General features: G+C 47.8%; 1 protein-coding gene across 2 annotated transcripts in view; it reads left to right on the top strand.

Moving 5' to 3' along the window:
• The first annotated feature begins 1,325 nt into the window (after positions 1-1,325).
• The window catches only part of Dync1li2 (dynein cytoplasmic 1 light intermediate chain 2), a 25,078-nt gene continuing 6,421 nt past the window's right edge, over positions 1,326-19,982 (top strand). The window contains exons 1-9 of one of the 2 annotated variants that reach the window (XM_021169573.1): positions 1,326-1,673; positions 1,821-1,894; positions 3,935-4,051; positions 6,726-6,956; positions 13,684-13,853; positions 14,751-14,844; positions 16,054-16,189; positions 18,189-18,300; positions 18,753-18,812. In XM_021169573.1, the coding sequence (XP_021025232.1) occupies positions 1,567-1,673; positions 1,821-1,894; positions 3,935-4,051; positions 6,726-6,956; positions 13,684-13,853; positions 14,751-14,844; positions 16,054-16,189; positions 18,189-18,300; positions 18,753-18,812 (1,101 nt within the window). In that variant the 5' untranslated portion in view covers positions 1,326-1,566. The remainder of the gene's footprint in view (positions 1,674-1,820; positions 1,895-3,934; positions 4,052-6,725; positions 6,957-13,683; positions 13,854-14,750; positions 14,845-16,053; positions 16,190-18,188; positions 18,301-18,752; positions 18,813-19,982) is intronic. The other variant, XM_029480555.1, reaches the window with a different exon arrangement.

Here is a 19,982-nt window from a genome sequence, read left to right as displayed (position 1 = left end):
TGTCAAACAGCAACAATAAAACTGGTAAAGCAAAGCCAAAAGTATTGTTAACTGTGGTGGTAAAAACCATCACAGTTTAATAAAGTCTACAAAGGAGGAAATGAAAAACAACATTCTGAGGATTTGTGATAAACTTTCAATGAGCATCCTGAAAATTAAGCCAAGTTCATTATTATAAAATAGTTGAAGAAACATGGCTGGAGAGATGGCTCAGTGGTTAAGAGCACTAACTACTCTTCCAAAGGACCTGGGTTCAATTCCCAGTACCCACAGGGCAGCTCACAACCATCTGTAATCCCAGTTACAAGGGGTTCAGACACTCTCTTATACCCTCCACGGGCATTGCATACACATAGTGGACAGATGTACAAGCAGACAAAGCACCTATACACATTTAATAAAAGTAAATCTAAAAACTAAAAGAGTAATGACTGGAAGTGGCAGGATACCACCTCTAGAACTGGGTCTTGGGGCTGTTTTGAGACAGGGTATCTTAAGAGTTAGCGCTTTGATGAAATACCATGACCAAAAAGCAAGTTGGGAAGGAAAGAGTTTATTTCATCTTACCCTTCCACATCATAATCCATCATTGGAGGAAGTCAGGACAGGGTCTCAAGCAGGGCTAAAACCTGGGGGCAGGAACTGATGCAGAGGCCATGGAGGGGTGCTGCTTACGGGCTTGCTCAGCCAGCCCAGGCATGGCACCACTCACAATGGCCTGGAGCCTCCCAGATTGATCACTAACTGAGAAAATGCTGGATCTCACGAAGGCATTTCCTCAATTGAGCTTCCTTCTTCTCCGATGACTCTAATTGACACACAAAACTAGCCAGCACACAGGGTCTCACTAGGTAGCCCTGGCTACCCTAGAACTTGCTATGTAGACCAGGATGGCTTCAAATTTATAGAGATCCTCCTGCCTCTGCCTCCTGAATGCTGGGATTAAAGGCACGTGACACCATGTGCAACCATTTTTAAATTAATTTTTTTTGAAGTAGGGTCTCACATAGCTCATGCTCAACTTAAACTTATCAAGTAGTCTAAGACTTCTGATTCCTCCTCCCTCCCCTCCCACCAGCTGCCCATTGCTGGTATGACAGGCATGCGAATCTGTGTCCAGTCATTTTTTGTGGATCTTCGTTGATGTTTGGCCCATTTTCTTTTAAACTTCTGAGCTGTAGTTTCCTCACCTCGCTTATTAAGAATTAAACAAGATTCAATGAGATCGCTTTATAAATAAGGTTGTCTAGCTTGAGTTCGTTCCAAAGCTTGGGCTTGCCGCATCAGGGGCTGCCCTGCAGGGGTCGCCAGCGCGCTCTGGGTCTGGTGGCGTCCGCGGCTCCACCTCCCGCGTAAGGCTGTCCGGCTGGCTGCCTGACCCAGCAACGTCCCTAGCTGCGGCGATCCCACGTCCCGCAGACGCACGAGGACACCGCGGGCCCTTCGGGACGCGCTGGATAACGGAGTTTCTGCGGTGTTGCGGGCGGGCAGCGCGGCCCGGCCGGGGTCCTTGCGGGTCCTCGGCGGGCCCGGGGGAGGGCCCTCTTTGTGGCTGCAGTTGGCAAGATGGCGCCGGTGGGGGTGGAGAAGAAGCTGCTGCTGGGTCCCAACGGGCCCGCAGTGGCGGCCGCCGGCGACCTGACCAGTGAAGAGGAGGAAGGCCAGAGTCTATGGTGAGGAGCTTATAGAGCCGCAGATGGCGCGGCCGGACCGGGAGCGGGCCGGAGCGGGCAGGACCGTGGGCAGACATTGACGGGCAGTCGTGGGCCGAGCGGTCCTAGGCGGTCCCGCGCTGACCACTCTTGTCATTGTCGCCGCAGGTCTTCGATCTTGAGCGAAGTGTCCACCCGTGCCAGGTCCAAGCTGCCGTCCGGCAAAAACATTCTGGTGTTCGGTGAGCAGCGGGGTACTGCCCTGGGGCGCAGGGGTGGGTCAGGCGGCGCCCCTCCCACAGGTTCCAGGCTTCTCCACCCTTACCGCCTGCTTGTCGCTTGCCTGCCTGGGAGGGCACCCTGGACTCTAGCAGGGTAGCTGGAGAGTCTTCAAGCCCACACCTCTACTGACCCCCTAGAATGCAGCTCCGTTTGGAGTCCAGTGATGTGGTGTGGGCTTGGGGCATTGGGGCACATTCCTTCAGGCTTTTGGCTGAGCCTTCTTCAGCCTTGACTCGGTTCATCGGTTAGCCTTGTGCTCACCAAGTTGAGGATGTGGAGGAAGGAAAAAGAGGATGTGCAGGCTGGATGGAGAAGATGAGGGAAGTAGGTGACCTGGACTGGGAAACTGAGGAGATGTACAAAGTCTTTCTTCAGCCTTCATGGGCAGGCAGCAGAGCTTGGGAGTCAGCCCCAGGAACTTTCTTGCATAAATCCTGCCCTCGCTGCTGGGTTGCCCAGTCAGTCATTTAACCTCTCTGGCTTCAGTTATCTCCTACAAAAGAAAGGGATTATATGCGTTCACCTGCAACGCTGTTTGTGGAGTAGGAGCTGAGGGCTGAGCAGTGGGACAGTACAGACAGTCTTAGACACCCTGAAAGAACCCCAGTGGAGCCGAGGTAGATGTGTGCGTGGTTGCATCGCATCTCTCATGTCAAGAGCAGACTGCTGTGGGAGCATCACACTGCCTGATGTGTTGAGAGAGCGCTTGTGCAAGCACATCAAGATAGCAGGGTGAAGCGTTTGGGTGCTGTCAAAAGCCTTTTTTTTTTTTTTTTTTTTCAATAGAGGATAAAGATGAGGTCAGATCATGAAAGTCTGGAGGACTAATCAGCTTTCCTGGAGACTCCTGATTTTCAGATTTTATCTTCCTCCACCCTTCCCCAAGCCTTATGGACATAACTGCATGGTGATGTCCATGTGTTTCTCTCATCCAAGTGATGGCCAGGGTGGTAGGTTAGAGCCAGGTATGTGCTTTAGGGAGATAACTCAGGCTTCCTGGGGCCAGCTAGATCAGAATGAGCAGGAGCTGAGGTCAGGCTGACAGGCACTCTTCGAGGCCCCGGTGGATTGTGGCCAGTGTGAAAAGGGTGAGCATTGTGGAGGAAGGAGGATCCTTGTGGACTGCCTTTCCTTTCTTATGTTCTCAGATTCCATAGTTTTGAATCCAAGGATGCCCAGAGATGTTTGGTAATGGTTCTAGTTCTTGTTTAGAGTGTATCTAGATGAGGGGGTTGGCTATAGATAATCCTAGGGAGATGAGAAAGCACTTGCTACTGAGACTGTACTTAGGAGCTTCACCTAGGTCGGTAACCCTCCCCTCCCCCGTTTCCAAGCCTTTAGGGTGCTTGTGAAGTTGTTGTACAAATCAAATGTGTGTAAATGACATAAGCGTCATGACTGAGGCAGAGCCAGGTTTTTATTTTAGTGTCCTTAGACTTTGGGGGTTCGTTGTGTTTTGAAGAGTTCTTGTGGCGAAGATTTATTTTTGTGGGGAACCAGCCTCCTCTCTGACTTTCACTTCTCTGGGATGTAAGAGCTGGTGAGTTTGCCCTGTTCCTTCCCTTGTGAAATGAAGAGAATTGCAGCAGAAGGTCATTTGCGATCTTGGGTTGGCTGTCTCTGCCAGTCACTCTTTTTTTTTTTTTTTTAATTAATTTATTTATTATATGTAAGTACACTGTAGCTGTCTTCAGACACTCCAGAAGAGGGCGCCAGATCTCGTTACGGATGGTTGTGAGCCACCATGTGGTTGCTGGGATTTGAACTCTGGACCTTTGGAAGAGCAGTTGGGTGCTCTTACCCACTGAGCCATCTCTCCAGCCCTCTGCCAGTCACTCTTAAAAGCAGGTCTCCTTTGTTGATGAGAGCGAGTGAGAGAGACCTTAGCAGGCATGCTTGAGATCTCTGGTTGTTCCTTATTGTGTTGGTGTTATGACTGGCTGTCTTTGCGTAGAGCGATACACAGTACACTTTTGTCTTCTTGCAAATGTCATTTGTAGGTGAAGATGGTTCTGGTAAGACAACTCTCATGACCAAACTCCAAGGAGCAGAACACGGCAAAAAAGGAAGAGGCTTAGAGTATCTTTACCTCAGCGTTCATGATGAGGACCGAGACGGTGAGTGACCATTACTCCATCGGAAGGTAACATGTAGGTAGGGCTCTGACTCCTACATGCCCAGGCACACTCACCTTTCTGGTACACCCAAAGACAATGGGTGAAATGTATGTCATTTGCAAGACTTTAGTCACTTTTGTTTTGTTTTTTTTGAGACAGGGTCTCTAGTGGTCCTGGCTGGCCTGAAACTCACTACCTAGACCAGGCTGGCCTTGACCGCTCAAGAGATATTACTCTGTAATGCTCCTTTATAATTTTCAGGTTCAGCTGTTTCCGTGACTGTAGAATAGTTATTGGTGCATGAGTCTTTTTTCCTGTGAGAAAGTTTATAGTCTCGAGATGAAGTATATTGGTTCATTTTCATTTTTGCCTGTTTGCTTTTGTCCATTTAAATACTAGTGATCATGATGTTAGGGTGGTTTTATAACACGTTCTCCTACTTCCTTATTGTTAAATTGAAGAAGATAAACTAAAAGCCGCTCTTAACACCTGAACTCTGCTATCTCTGAGAGCTGTGTGGTAGAGGACATGGAGGCTCTTCCTCAAGCTTGGGCACCTCCATGTGCTAATTGAGATCTCCAGGGATCTTATCCCTGCTCCCTTGACTTCATCTTGTTCAACATTCCTTAGTGGTCCTGAAAAGAAGGCAGAGTGTTGGCCTAGTGTCGAGCCCTGTGTCAGAAGAATAAGTATCGAGTGAGTGTCTTGTCTAGACCCACCGGTGTCTGCTTGTGTAACTGAGACCCATTGGCGTCTGCTTGTATAACTGAGGCCTCTAAATCAAGCCTAGAGGACCTCGTGTGTGTTTGCATCCTTGGCTTCCTGCCTTGCAGGCCACCTTGCCTTTCCTGGGAAGACCTTGGGCTTGAGAGCCAGACCAAACTGGTTCAGAGGGCCACGCCTGTGTTCTGCAGTTCGGTGGCTTCTGATTACTAACTTAACCACACTTCCATTTCCTCCCGTGAGGAAGAGGATGCTGGTACATTTTGCAGATGGACAGAGTGTGTGGGTGTGAGAAGCGTGCCTGCCTTTGTGAAAGGGCAGACTGTGGTAAATGCTCTGAGACCCTTAATCCTCTGGTGTTTCCAAGACTGAGGCACATTTCAGGACAGAGCATCACGGTGACCGCATTTACATGTCTTTGAGTTGAAGTTTATACTAGCGTCAAGTTCAGATTCCCCAGAAAGCTTTTCCTTTCTGTGTTTATAGGACTTTCTCTTTCGGCCACTTACTTATAAGAATCCTTGTTTGCTGGAAGAGCTGCCCTGACCTGAGGTTAATTATACGTCTTGCATCCGTAGTCTTTTTAATTGTAGGTATGACTGGGTTGTAAGTACACATTTCACAGGCAGTCACCTGCTAAAGAAACGACTCCCTGGTTGTAGCTGGGTTGTGGTAGGATATTAGATGTCAAAGGACCACTGCCTCTCAGTTAGATACTCTTGTCTACTGCTGCATTGGGGTGTGTGATCCTCACACATGGGGGGAGTCATGTATAGTTGACATTGGCCAGAAAAGCTCAAGAAACTGTGCTTGCTGGTGGGTAAGGCATATAACCTCAGATCTTGAGTACAAAGTGTGTCTGGAGTCCATTCACAGACCCAGACTGGAAAACACTAAAATATAACTGGTTTGGGACCAGTGAGGTAGCTCAGCAGGTAAAGTCACCTGCTGCCGAGAGAGCCTGCCTGAGTTTGATCCCTGAGACCCACGTGATGGAAGGAAAAAATTGACTCTACGGGTTGTTGGCCAACTTCACTGTGGAACCTCCACCTGTACGCTAAGGAACACACACGGACAGCTCTAGATAAATGGCATAATGTAGAGATTGGAAGTACAGCTAGATGTAGATACCTTTATGCTCAAAACTCATCAAAATGCATTTAATAGATATTAATAACTGGTTATACAACAAGGCAGCTAAAGAAAGGGAGATTTTAAAAGTATATGTTGGAAAAGAAAGTTAATGGAATGATGTTTTGATGTTAGGAATTCCCTCTATCAAGGTACTTTTATAGTAAAAATAATTAAGGAATATGTTTGAAATGTTTCAAAAATATCCTATTAACTTAGAGAATTATCTTTCTTAGTTGCATTGTTACAGTTCCCAGTTCTTTGTTTCAGCGGTATCTTAAGATCTCCCTTTAGTCCACTTGGATTATTCTCAAGCCAGTGTCAGACATTAGTACCATTTTATTTGTAAGTGCTTCTGTAAGTATTTCTAAAAGGTGAAGATGCTTGGAATGTATAACTGATTATCTTGACAGAACGGCTTTAGTCGCTTAGTGTGACGCACACACAAGGGGTTTGTTCCTCAGCGTGCTCACCAGCTCACAGATAACTGGTATCTTAGGACAGTGGATCCTTTAGACCGAGGGGACAGCTCATCAATAAACGTTTGTGTCCTTTGGTTGTTATCAACAGCTAATTATTCTCACCCTGCTCTTTAGAGTCTGTTGAAGCCTTAGTTAGAGTCGTCCTGTATGTGGTTATCTAAACTTTTAAAAGTCTAGGCAGTTCCTTCTATACTAGACCGGATTTGCCGCCCACTGGGTATTTGGCCCTGCTGGGCTGCGCTTTCTGTGTGAATTCATTCCCTTCCTGATGCTGCAGTTCTCATCACTGTGCAGATAGTCACTGTTGGGTGATAATGTGGCTTTGTTCCTCTCCCCAGATCACACACGCTGCAATGTATGGATTTTAGATGGAGACCTCTACCATAAAGGCCTGCTGAAATTCGCAGTTTCAGCTGAGTCTCTGCGGGAGACCCTGGTCATTTTCGTTGCCGACATGTCTCGACCTTGGACGATAATGGAGTCTCTGCAGAAGTGGGCTAGTGTTTTACGGGAGCACATTGACAAGATGAAGATTCCCCCGGAGGAAATGAGGGATCTGGAACGGAAATGTGAGTAAAACTCACTAGTCCTCTTAGATTATTGGGGCCACCTTCTTCCTTTTCAGGCAAGGGCGTTTACTTGGGATAGTATTTGCTTATGTTTTGAAATACTTGTTTCAGTTATTGGGATTCAGTTATCAAGAATAGTTTGAAGGAATTAGGAATGCTTGCTGCTCTCGTAGAGAACCCAGGTTCAGTTCCCAGTACTCTTACCAGTCAGCTGTCTATGGCTCCCATTTCCAGGGAATCTAGTCCCTAGCATGCATACAATGCACAAACAGTCAGACACTCAAGTGCACGCACGCACATACACACACACACACACACACACACACACACACACACACATACAAATAAGTAAGTAAATAAGTAAATAAAAAAGAACACTTTGGCCTGATGTACTGGTGCGTGCCTTTAATCCCAGTCCACCGGAGGCAGAGGCAAGTGAAGTTTGTGTATCAGTAGGAAGGTTTGCTTTGTTTTGGCTTACGGTTTCAGAGGTCTCAGGCCATGGTCACTTGGCAATTTCTAGACCTGTGATAAGGCCATCCGTCATTGCAGAAGGGAGGCAAAGAGGGGCAGAGAGCAGGGGAAAGGAAAGCCTTCAAAGGCCCTCCTGCAGGCTTCTTGCCCTTGGGTGAGTCCACCTTCTAATAACCACTGAGCCGGGAGCTCATGAGTAGCAATCTACTGAGAGCTTAGTGGATTTCCCTTCAGTAATGCCACCAGCTAGGGACAGGATCTTTGAGGACCTTTTTCCTCAAACCCCAAGCCCATGTTTCTGGAATCCCATGGAGATCCCATGCCTCCTCTTGTTGATGGGTTTAATTAAAAAAAAAAAAAACCCAAGGAAGAGAATCTTTTATTTCTGACTGGTTTCTTTTGGAATCTAGCAAATACTGCATTCAGGAATAGCAAGACTGTTTTCGGTGAGAGGGGCCGTTGAAAGATATTTTAAAATAAAAGTTATTTTAGGTTTGAAAGCCTTCTGAGAACAAAGAAGGCACAAAGTAAGGGAGGTGTGGTGCGTTTTCAAGTGCGGTTCAGAAGCTTGTTTTTCCTTCCTTGGCTTCTGTGCAGTTACATCAGCTTCTGTCCCTGTGCCAGGGAGATGGGAGGGGCACAGGGAGCGGAACCGGCAGCCGCAGCGCCTTGGCCAGTGTGAGCTTGGCTGCCCTGGCTCGGTGCCACGGGATGACATCACCCCCTTTGGTGAATTGATGAGGGCTCTGGAGCATGGCACACAGTATCTGCACACGCACTGTCAGGAAGTTTGATGGCGCTTCTCAAACTGACTTTCCTACTGCGTGTCTCCTGTCGCACACTTCATCTTGCCCCTGCCAGTCATCAGCCTAGCCGGAGCCTCACACCTTCCTCCTCCCTTGGCTGCGTGTGCGCCTCCCGCCTCATCTGCCCGTGGGGATCATGATTGCCAGGCCATTCATCTCACCTCTCTTCAGCCACTGACTTTTCTAGATAATGCCTCTTTTTCTTGCAAAACAGCGATGCTAAAGACAGCTCAGCAAAATAGTGCTGAGGCTGAGGAGCTATTCTCGAGCACTGCACACAGCTTCTTACCCAGACTGGTGAGCTGATGTACCGCAGACGTCAGTTTGCGTTTGACAACCTTACAAAGGTTTATTAAAATAGAAAAAGCCACATGGGCCAAGGGTACCACTCTTTCTCAAATAAGGAAAGTGTTAGGTGCGGGGTGTTTGTTGTAGGTGCTCTGAGGATACAGCAGGCAGGAAGGATACCTGTCCTTGGGGAGCTTGTGGAGGAGACACTGAATTAATTTAAGGGTCTTAGTCATTGGCGTCTATGTCACTGAGGGTTAGATTTAGCGACATAAGACGGAAAACTGGAGGGGAAAATGGCTTAAAAAGTTCTGGGGTTTATTTGTCAAGGAGAGGAGACCTAGAGGCAGGCAGTTTGCAAGTGGGGCGCAAGCCTGGGAAGACAGCTCAAGAGCCCTGCCTCCTCTGGCCTCACCGCTTCTGTCACTTGGAGGGTGTGGTTCTTTTCCCTTTGACAATTAGAATTTAAACAATATGTCTGCGTTCCAAGCAGCAACATGGAGAACGGGAGGCAGTGCTGAGGTGTGCCTGTCTGCTTTCTTTTTAAAGAGGTTGAGAGTGGAATCTTTTTGGCTTTTCGTAGCATGTGTGCGCTTGCACATACGTGTGCAGCATGACTTTGAAAAGGTTCTCTCCTCCCACTGCAGGTACCACGGGTCAAACTCGGGGTTTCACGTGACCACTTTGACTCACTGACCAACCCACCTTTCCCCCTTGCTAGTCTAGAAAGTGTCTTCATGCTGTGTTGGGTTAGGGGGGAGAGGAGAGAGAACACTAGAGGGCAGGGCATCTAGCAACTGCTGAGCCATGTCTGTGACTGAGCATCTCGGCTTTCACAGTCCCTGGTCTGTGATATTTGGAATGGTAGCCGTGCCTTTGTGCTTGGTGAAGGCGTGCTTGTGTTCACGCTGGTTTTAGCTTACTTTAGGGAAGTAGTTCTTCATGTTCTTCCTCAGAGGACGGCTGCCTTTCAGATTAATTAGACTCTCTGGTGTTTTCTTATTAAGATTTATTTTAGTTTAGATTATTACTGTTGTGTGTGCATGTGAATGGAGGTGCTGACAGACGCCTGGGTCCTCCTGGAGCTGGAGGCACAGGCGGGTGTTGGGCAGTGCTGGAAGCGAACTCAGTTACTTGCAGGAGCAGGGCATCCTCGTAGCTCCCGAGCACCTCTCCAGCTGCCTTTAGTATCATTCTCAATAAGAGAGCCCCGCTTTACAGGTGGGTTCCTCTCAGGCTGCCTGCTATGGGGCAGCTTTGTGACCAGCCACTGTGACCCAGAGCTGGCAGAGGGACAGCAACCTTGAGCTGCCAGAAGGTGGTGCTTGCTGCTGCAACAACTGGATGAAGATAGTATAAAGAAGGGTTGGGTTGGGTTGGGNTGGGCTGGGCTGGGCTGGGCTGGGCTGGGCTGGGCTGGGCTGGGCTGGGGTTGGGTTTGGGCTGTTTTGTTTGAGGAATATAGCCCGTCCTAGCTTGGAAAGCACAGTGTCAGGAACCTTAGACTGTTGCTGGTCACAGTACATCTGCAGTCAGTAAGCAGAAGTGAATTCCAGTGCTAAGCTAGTTTTCTCCTTTTTTAAAAATTAGTCTAGATGCAGACACTCTGGGATGGTGTAAATAAATCATAAACCATTCTGGAAACACCCCTACGGGCACAACTAGAGGTGTGTCTCCTAAGTGATTTATTTGCTTATTTTTTTAATGTAGTGTCTGTATGGCTCTGGCTCACCTGGGATTCACTATGTAGAGTAGGCTGGCCTTAGATCAGCCTGTGGCCCTTGACCCCTTTAGGGGTTGAACCTCCCTTTCACAGGGTTGCATATCAAATATTTACATTGTGATTCATAACAGCAAAATTACAGTTATGAAGTAGCAAAGAAAATAGTTGTATAGTTGGGCGTCACCACAATGTGAAGAACTGTTCTTTGAAGTGTTGTAGCATTAGGAAGGTTGAGAACCACTGATTAAGAGTAACTAGTTTCCCTCAGGACTTGGAGGCTACTCTCACCATGTGACCTGTACAGAAGACAGGCCTGGCGGGCTCCTGGAATAGGTGATCCGGCTGCTCCATCCCCTCCCTTCCCACTGTAGCTTAGCTCACCTCTATCTTGTCCCTGGCTCTGCCCTGCTCCCTATTGGGGAAGCCCTTGACAAATGCCTTCTCTGTTCTTGGGCAATCAGATGTCACCCTGACAGTTAACCACTGCATTTTTTTACTGACTTGACTGTTAAAAGAGTAATTCCTTTAAGCTCCTACAACAACATCAGATTTTCTGGCTGTGTTCAACATAGTATGGAGATGACCTTGGTTGATTTCTTCTTGTTGACAATGAAGTTTGACCCATTAGTCTCTGCCTTTGTGAGAAACACAAAGGAAACAAAGGAAAGGATGTTGAGATGGCTCAGTCTATAAACTATTGCCTGTGGAGCATGAGGACCAGAGTTTAGTCCTTACCGTGTAACAGCTAGGTGTGGGGGCAGCGATAATCCTAGCACTGGGGAGGAGATGGGAAGGTTCCCGAGGCCAGTAATGCTAAATTGGTGAATTCCAGGTTCAGTGAGAGACCCTGTGTCAAAAAAGAAGGTGAAGAGCAATTAAGTAAGATGTCACACTCAAGAACTTATTGTGTACATGCGTACTCGATCACACACACACACCCACACAGACTAAGCTTTGTCTAGCTATGATTTCAGAGTTTGCATGCACTGGTGGCTTGCTCTCTTACTTTGGTGGAAAAAAAGTTGCTCACCTGTTAGTAGAAGGGGAACAGAAAGAGAAGAGGGCCTGAGGGAGTAGCTCAGTTAATAGAGGGCATGCATGAAGCCCTGGGTTCAGTACTAGCCAGGCACAGTAGCTCTGCTTGTAATCCCAGCACTAGGGAGGTAGAGGCAGGAAGACCAGAAGTTCATGGTCATCTTCCTTATATAGTGAGTTTGAGATCAGCATAAGAATATGCGTGCACACACGCACACACACACGCACACATGCATGCACTCCACATACCTACGTGGGTCAAGAGGGAGGAAGGGAGCCGGGCAGTGGTGGCACATGCCTTTAATCCCAGCACTTGGGAGGCAGAGGCAGGTAGATTTCTGAGTTCCAGGCCAGCCTGGTCTACAGAGGGAGTTCCAGGGCTACACAGAGAAACCCTGTCTCTGGGGGGGGGGGGGGGGGAGGGGGAGGAAGGGGGAGAGGAAAATGAGAGCAAGCCATAGTAGAGCCTTTACAGGCACAGCCTTAATTAATAGCCTACTTCTTTAATATAAGGTTCCACACCACCACCACCCCAGTAGCTCATTCACCTGGAAATTCATGTCTGAATTAATCCAGCGATAGAATTAATGCCTTCTTAATTCAGTCACCTCTCAAAAGTACCACCAGCTGGGAACCTTCAACACATGAATCTTTTGGGGACTCTTCATGTCCAAACCACAACACTTGTTACTTTTTACTTTGACTGGTGTTACTCGAAAGCCCATGAGCTTCTCAGCCATTTCAGAAGCACAGACAATGATGAACTAAAAATCTCTCAGGTTTTAAAAAACTGTTTGAAACCCCTTCTGTGGGTGTAGAGGAGAGTGTACATCTTTTTCTTGGCTTTCCATGGTGATCTATCTGTCTGTGTCTGTCTGTCTATCTACCTGTTTGTGGGGAGAGGGGAGCAGGGGTTGTGGGGCTGTTCTGCTTGCGTGTATGTGCACTGTATGTGTATAGTGCCCATGGATACCAGAAGAGGGTATCAGATCCTTTGGCACTGGGGTTATTCATTGTGTGGGTGCTGGGACTCAAACCTGAGTCCTCTGGGAAAACAGTCAGTGCTCTTAACCACTAACTCATGTTTCCAGCCCTCCCAGTACTTTTACTTATGTTTGTGTTGCATGGTTTTCGTGAAAGCATAATAAAAGGCCTTAGACCTTTTTTCATTCCTGTTAGGTTCATTAGAAAAATAGAGCCTGTTGGCTCCTAAGCCTGGAGGGGCTTTTCCTGTCATGTGAAGATCTGGGTATGGCAGGCACAGCTGTCATCCTAACACTTGGGAGGCAGAGGGAGGGGAGGGGGATGGTAACTGCTGCAAGTTGAAGGCCAGTCTACATGGTGAGTTCCTGGTATCTAGTAAGGCCCTTTATAATACAAATGACAAAACCCATCATTAACCCTAAAGTCCTCACATACAGGTTCTGGTCTGCAGGCCTTGTGTTCTCCTGGCTTAACTACAGCCAGTGGCTACTCTACCTAAAAGCCCCTTCTCTGTATGTAAAGATTTGTTTTATGAGTGTTGTACTTGCTCATATATACGTGTACTGCATGTAGACCTAGTGCTCATGGAGGCCAGAAGAGCCATTGGAGCCCCTAAGACTGGGGTTCCAGATGGTAGTGAGTTTCCACATGGGTGCTAGGAACTGAAGCTGAGTCTCCTGGCAAGTGTCTGGCCCTCTGAGCCATTGCTCCAGCCCCCTAAGATAACAGGTACATCACTCCTGCTGTGTTAGGCACAGAGAGGACATGCACAGTGTACGTGTAATTGAAGTGCCCTGTAAACAAAGTCCCTAGGAATAGAGAACTGACTGGTACCTGGCAGTCACGTGGTCTTTGCCTGCTTCTCCTGTATGGAAGTGGCATGCTCCTCTGGAATTCAGAGTGTAGGCGTTTAGTAGCTTTCCTAATGAAGACCCTGACAAGGAGTGTTACTGTGGTTTCCATTGGTCATCTAGGAAAGAATGGTATGGCTGTCTGGCACTGTGACCAATGTGGGATGCATAAGAAAAGTGTGTGTGCGGGGGTGTTATCAGTGGCAGTGTTGTTTGTTTTGTTTCTTTTTGGTGGTTTTTATAATGGAAACTAATATGAGCTTAAGAATGTTAAGAGCACATGAAAAATGTCAGGTTTGAGCCACGGTACTATTCTTAAAACCAGAACACTGAAAGCCTGTTTAGGTTGGATGAAGCTGAAGGTGTCATGTGCCCATGCAGCTCACAGCTCAGTAGACAGAAGAGCTGGTGTTTGCATCATGGTCCCTAAACCCTAAAGCTGCAACCTCTGCCATGCATAGATACTTTTGTTTATATTTATTATTACCTTTTTATCCCCTTAATTTGCTAAGCCTAAGATGTGTTTCTATTTGCGTCTGTATAATTGTTTTCTTTTCCCTCTGTAGTTATGAAAGAGTTTCAAGATTATATCGAGCCTGAAGAAGGTTGTCAGGGTTCCCCGCAGAGAAGAGGGCCTCTGACCTCAGGCTCAGACGAAGACAGTGTTGCCCTCCCTCTGGGTGACAACGTGCTGACTCATAACCTAGGGATCCCAGTGTTGGTGGTGTGCACAAAGGTACGTCCAGGGAATTGTGAGCTTGGTTGGGTTTGCCCAGTAAACAAGAAAAGAGTTTTAGAAGCTTTGATGGAGTTTCTTCTCAAGGGAAAATTGGGCTTATTCGGGATTCATCAAGGTATAGTGAATGTGTCAGGGTAGAACATACTGTCATTTCATGCTGCTGCTGAATTGACAGTACCTAGTTCAGAAAGCCCAGTTGACTTCATGGGCAAACTCAAGTGAGAGCAGTTTGCTTAAGGCTCTAGTTTATCTGGTCCAGACGGGTGGTGATATAGAATAATGAAGTAGAAATAGAAATGAAGCTTCATTTTAGAGAAAGTATATCTCTTATAAGAGGGGGAAGGTAGCTCTAAAAACATCCTGGATTTCAAAGTCGCGTTATTCCTAGTCTTTAACTGGGCAGCCTTGTTGCCCAGCTGCGGCATCTCCCCGCTTCCCGCTGTTCCTGAGATAGATGAGGTGCCCAGCACTGTGACCTCATTTGATATTGGAAGCATTTATGGGCTGATCAGGCCTGTCATATCTGTACTAGGCCTGGATGAAAGAGAACTCTCTCGTTGTTTTACTCTTCTTGAACGCCTGGACCCCTGCCTTGAGTGAGGCGTTTCTTTAGGGTTTTTTGTTTGTTTGTTTGTTTGTTTGTTTGTTTTTGTTTTTGTTTTCAAGACAGGGTTTCTCTGTGTAGTCCTGGCTGTCCTGGAACTCACTTTGTAGACCAGGCTGGCCTTGAACTCAGAAATCTGCCTGCCTCTGCCTCCCAAGTGCTGGGATTAAAGGCGTGTGCCACCACTGCCCGGCTAGAAATACTTTTGTTTCTAAAGAAGTTCCTCGTTCTGCTCCTCAGCGAGCAGAGCAGCGGAGCTAACATCCCTCTTGGTTGTGTCTCGCCCACAGTGTGATGCCGTGAGCGTCTTGGAGAAGGAGCACGATTACAGGGACGAGCACCTGGACTTCATCCAGGCGCACCTGCGGAGATTCTGCCTCCAGTGTATCCTTGGGATGCTGTGTCGGGCCGGAGCACAGGCTCTCCTCCCAAGGGGGTCTGCACAGCCCTCCTGAACACAGTAGTCTTTTCTCTTTCTTTCCTTTTCTTTCCTTTTTTTTTCATGTCACTTAATTATTTGGGAGTGGGACACCTGAGTGTGGAGGTTAGAGGAAAACTGGGGAGTCAGTCTTCTTCCACCATGTGGGTTCCGAGTCAAATCTAGGTGGTCAGGCTTGGCAGCCAGCGCCTTTATTCAAGCACTAGCCCATCTTGCCTGCCTGGGCAGGGGTGGGTGGAGGGGGAATTGTAATCTTTCTATTAGTTTTATAATTTTGCTGTGTTGGAATTTCTGAATTTTGTACGTAACAACTTAGGCATATCTTTGCTCACTGTGGAAGTATTATTATGGGTTTGTTTTTTCTTGTTTCGTTTTGTTTCGGGCAGAGTCTCGCTGTGCCGTCCAGGCCATCCTGGAGCTTGTGGTTCTCAGCCCCCGCTTTTTGAGTGCTTGGATAACAAGCATGTGCTGCACACCCAGCTTAGTCGTTTTGTTTTTAAGGCTATATTTCCGATAGGCTTTCCTATTAAGAAACTGATACGTGACCATTTTATTACCCAATTACATTGTTTGTACTTAAAAATCTCATTAAACTTTGCTCTTATTCAGAGAGGTAGAATTAGCGATATGGTTACTGGTTTAGATGATGTGAGTGTTTCTCATGTGTTGTGCTGCCCAGGAAAAAGATGCCATGCCAGCAGCTTTTTGAGTCTTCTTTATAAATCCAACAGTAGTTGTTGGTTCCTTAGTTCTACACTAGTGACAGGCAGGCACTTCCTTTGAGCCCTTGGTAGGCACCTATCTCTGAAGGTGTCCCTGATGATATTCTCGTTCCCTTGTGAGCCCTGCCTGGGAAGTAACCTGTGTACCTCTGTACACCAAGCATAGCGTTCCACTGAGTTTGCGTCTTAGAAAGTAGCCTCAGGAGTGGGCAGCACTCTGAGTATTAGAAAAGAAGAGCGGCTGCCTCCTACGACAGCCTCAGCTGGAGTATTTATTTATTGTGCTGCCTCTCTGTAGCTGGGAAAGTTTGCACGCTTGGTTTACTCGCTTGCAGATAAAACCACAGGTCACCTCGCGCTTTAGAGATTGTGCTTATGTGCGATCGGGTTTTGTCTCACAATGAATTGGTTTTCCTTAAGCACATTGATTAGATGGAGCAGCCTTGATTTACACCTCAGTGAAGGAAGAGAAAAACCTTGACTTGCTGTATAAGTACATTGTTCATAAAACCTATGGCTTCCACTTTACCATACCCGCCTTAGTTGTGGAAAAGGACGCGGTTTTTATGTGAGTTCTTGGAAGGTGGTGGCATTTCACTCTTCTCTTTATAGTCCATTTGCTGCGCGTGCGCCTTTTCAGTGCAGGGCTTCTTCTGTCTGAAAGAGCGCTTGGGCTGGCCCTCGGGTGCTAGACAGGTGCAGCTTCCCCTCTCTGCTCCTTCTGCATTGACTCGTTCCACTTAAGGGAAGTGGGTGGCGTGGTCAGAAGTGCCACATTCCTTCATTGAAAGAGAGTTGCCTGACTGTAAGTAAACCATTTTGTGTGCTTACTGTCAGCTCTAGTGAAGCACTGGCTGTGAGGAGAATCGAAGTTAGAGATTTCAGTGTGGTGACCCACAGTGGCTTATGTGGGAACATCTGGTGACTGCCCTTGACAGGGGTGACTGCAAGCATCTTCTCTGTTCCCGTCAGTGTGGGCCTCAGCTCTGCTTGCTACTTGCTGGCATCTGCATTTTACAGCCTCTGGGATTGGTCCTCCTGTCAGACCCTGAGGTACCCTGTTTTCCTGAGCCGCTGTCTTTTCTCTCAGGAGAGAATCGAGTTGCCCTGTCTGGCTATGACGGTGCTGTGGTCTTACAGTAGCAGACTGATGTTCAGATCTGAGAGGCTCTGGGCTTAACAGTTACAGTTGTTCATTCAACAAGCTTTTCACAGCACCCTCTAGGTGCCCAGGTTCCCTGCCGAGGACACAAAAATGAATGGGCTACACCCCTGTTACAGCACAGAAACAGACGTGTTCCAAGGAGGCCGGGGCAGGGTAGCAGTGGTCAGTGGAACAGGGCGGGGCCAGAGGATGTGCTCCTGGAAGATGCATGCTCTGTCTCGGGCAAATCTGCAGGGCGGGGCCAAGGGCATCTGTGAAAGGCTGAGAGCCAGATGCTTCAGGAAAACTAGCCAGGCTACCTTCTGCATATTTGGAGAGCGGCTCACTCAGACTGTTCATACCCTACTCTCAGGAATCACCCAGAACAGCAGGCAGGCACGAAAGCAGAAACCCACTGCATGGTCTGCTTCTCTACTCAACTCAGGCCTAAGTTACGCCCTCCTGAAGCAGGAGCTCTGGGTGGGCTTAGGGCTAGTGTGCAATGGAGGCGCATCTTGTGCCTTCTTGAGGCTTATAGCATCGCAGGTCATGATAGATAGATGGATAGATAGATAGATAGATAGATAGATAGATAGATAGATAGATAGAACCAACCTCAGCTGTGTCCAGTCCCGTTTTTACTCTTGTGTCTCTTGCTGGTTACCTGTGTAGGACTTTGTAAGGTCAGCACGGGCGTTTGGGAGAAGCATCCTGGAGGGCACCCTCTTGGTAATGTAACTGTGTCTAGGAGTTGAGGGAATAAGAGAGTGGTGAGAATAGTCGGTTGTTTTTGTTTGTAACTAGAGCTTCTTGAGCTGAGAAGTGTGGACAGGGTGTGGTTGCTGCCCCTCAGAGTAGGAAGTGGGAAGTCTGATCTCCTCATTTTTTTCTTGCCTTGTGATGTTGAGCTGCGTGACACTCACATAGGAACCTACGGCTTCCTTGTGTCTCTTGTCAAGGACCTGCGATAGATATAGGCCGTAGCGTCCCCCTTGGCTTCAAGGCACTACTACTTCAATGCCAACAAAATTACTGAACTGTTCATAAGATAATTGGTATAAAGAAGTGTCCTCGAGAGGGTCAGGATGCAAGGGGAGAGCCAAAGCCCAGGGGTAACGGTCCTCTCGGGTCTCCCTCCTTTGTGCATTGCTCTCTAAGCGAGGTCCCGCTCGGCCCTTGCTCTTCCACTGGTTCCTTAGGCCTAGCCTCCCTGAGTCTCTGGAGCAGGGTGTGTCACTTTGACCTGATGGGATGGGTGTGCTGTGGCTTTCGGCTTATGTACCCAGAGCTATGAGACACCGGTGGGCAGCACCTCCAGACTTAAAACTGTGGGAAATGACCTCACAATTTGATGTGCGTTTGAGATGTGCGTGGGAAGACAGTCTCGGGCAAAGCACGCTAATCTGTGTCTCCTCGCCTTTAGACCTGCAGGCTGGGACAATGAAAAGAAAATAGCTATTTTACATGAAAATTTTACAACCGTGAAGCCAGAAGACGCGTATGAAGATTTTATTGTAAAGCCGCCTGTGAGAAAGGTACCTCATTCAGTCCCTTGCAGGCCTTATGTGGGTGGTTTGAAGTCATGAAAATGAGACCAGCTGTTCCAGGAGGGGCTCACTGTGAGAAGTGTGGGAGACGGGAAGGCCACGTCATGTCAGTTGTAGGCGACTTTCCTGTTAGGTCCCAACAGCGCTCCTACCACTTGGGAATTGCTTTGGCCGGATCCCCTCTGGGGTCTCCTGCTTGAAGACTGATCTGGGAGGTTCTTACTGTTTAGGACTTGCCACACTTAACAACATGAATGGGTTCCATACCATGGCTGGTGCTGGGAGAGCATCTGTACCTAGTTAGAACAGTGTACCTGCAGTCTCAAGAAGAGTCCCCCAAGCCCGTGTGGAGGCCCACACCAAGATTCTTGTAGCACGCACGCCGACAGACGTTTGAGAATTTTCATTGCCTGTGGTCACAAACGTGTCTCATTTCACAGCTGGTCCATGACAAAGAGTTGGCAGCTGAGGATGAGCAGGTGTTCCTAATGAAACAGCAGGTAAGAGGCCTTCTCCTGTGAGGAATGCCATTTCCGGAGCGGGTTTTGGGACTCTGTGTTTGAGAGCATGCAGAGGCATGGAGGTTAAGATGAGGTTTCCTCTCTCCCTACTTTCTCAGCAGGTAGGGATTGGAGCGCGTGCTTCACGATGCCTGCCTGCATTGCACATTACCCTACGGGGATGGACTTAGTATGTTTCCATGCGCCCTGGAAGGTGTGCTGCATACTTCTTGAATTGATCATATACCAAGTGGCCTGGTTCACTTGCATTTTTTCCCCACAGTGTATAAAAGCAATGGTGCCGTCTGCGTCCCTAATCTCAGCGCTTGGGAAGCAGAGGCAAATAGATTTCTGTGAGTGAGGCCAGCCTGGTCTACAGAGGGAGTTCCAGGACAGCCAGGGCTACACAGAGAAACCCTGTGTTGGAAAAGATATATACACAGTCACACACGTACGTACATACATACAGAGAGACCGAGAGAGAAAGAAAGAGACAGAGTCAGAGAGAGAGAGAGTGAGTTAGTTCCAGAACAACCAGGGCTTTTAAACAGAAACCCCTTCTCAAAAGACATACATGCATAATACGTACATGCATGCATGCATTAAGTAATGCACATTTTGTACCTGAGGAGAGTAATGTAGCCAAAAACGACATTTTTTTTAATCCTCCTGCCTCTGACTCTGAAGTGCTGGGATTGTCGGCAGGTGTCACCTGCCTGTGATGGTTTATGCAGGACTGGGGATCTAGCTCAGCGTTACACATGCTAAGCAAGTACTTTACTAGCTGAGTTACGTGCTCAGCCCAGACTGACTGCTCTACTACCATAGTTTATTGTTCATTTTTTAAAAGAGCATCATGTATATATACAGTGTGGGGGGTTTGTTTGTTTGGTTTTGGTTTTTTAGGTTTTTTCAAGACAGGGTTTCTCTGTGTAGTCCTGGCTGTCCTGGAACTCACTCTATAGACCAGGCTGGCCTCGAACTCAGAAATCCACCTGCCTCTGCCTCCCGAGTGCTGGGATTAAAGGAGTGCGCCACCATTGCCTGGCTCTACAGTGTGTGTTGATGACATTCACTCTCAACTTCTTCCAGATCCACCCTGATTCCCTCTATGATAAGAATTTTGAACACAAACCCATTCTTCTTCTTTTTTTTTTTTTTTTTTTTTTT

The sequence above is a fragment of the Mus caroli genome, chromosome 8 (genome assembly GCF_900094665.2).
Source record: "Mus caroli chromosome 8, CAROLI_EIJ_v1.1, whole genome shotgun sequence".
NCBI classification, from domain to species: domain Eukaryota; kingdom Metazoa; phylum Chordata; class Mammalia; order Rodentia; family Muridae; genus Mus; species Mus caroli.
This window is presented reverse-complemented; position numbering and strand designations above follow the sequence as displayed.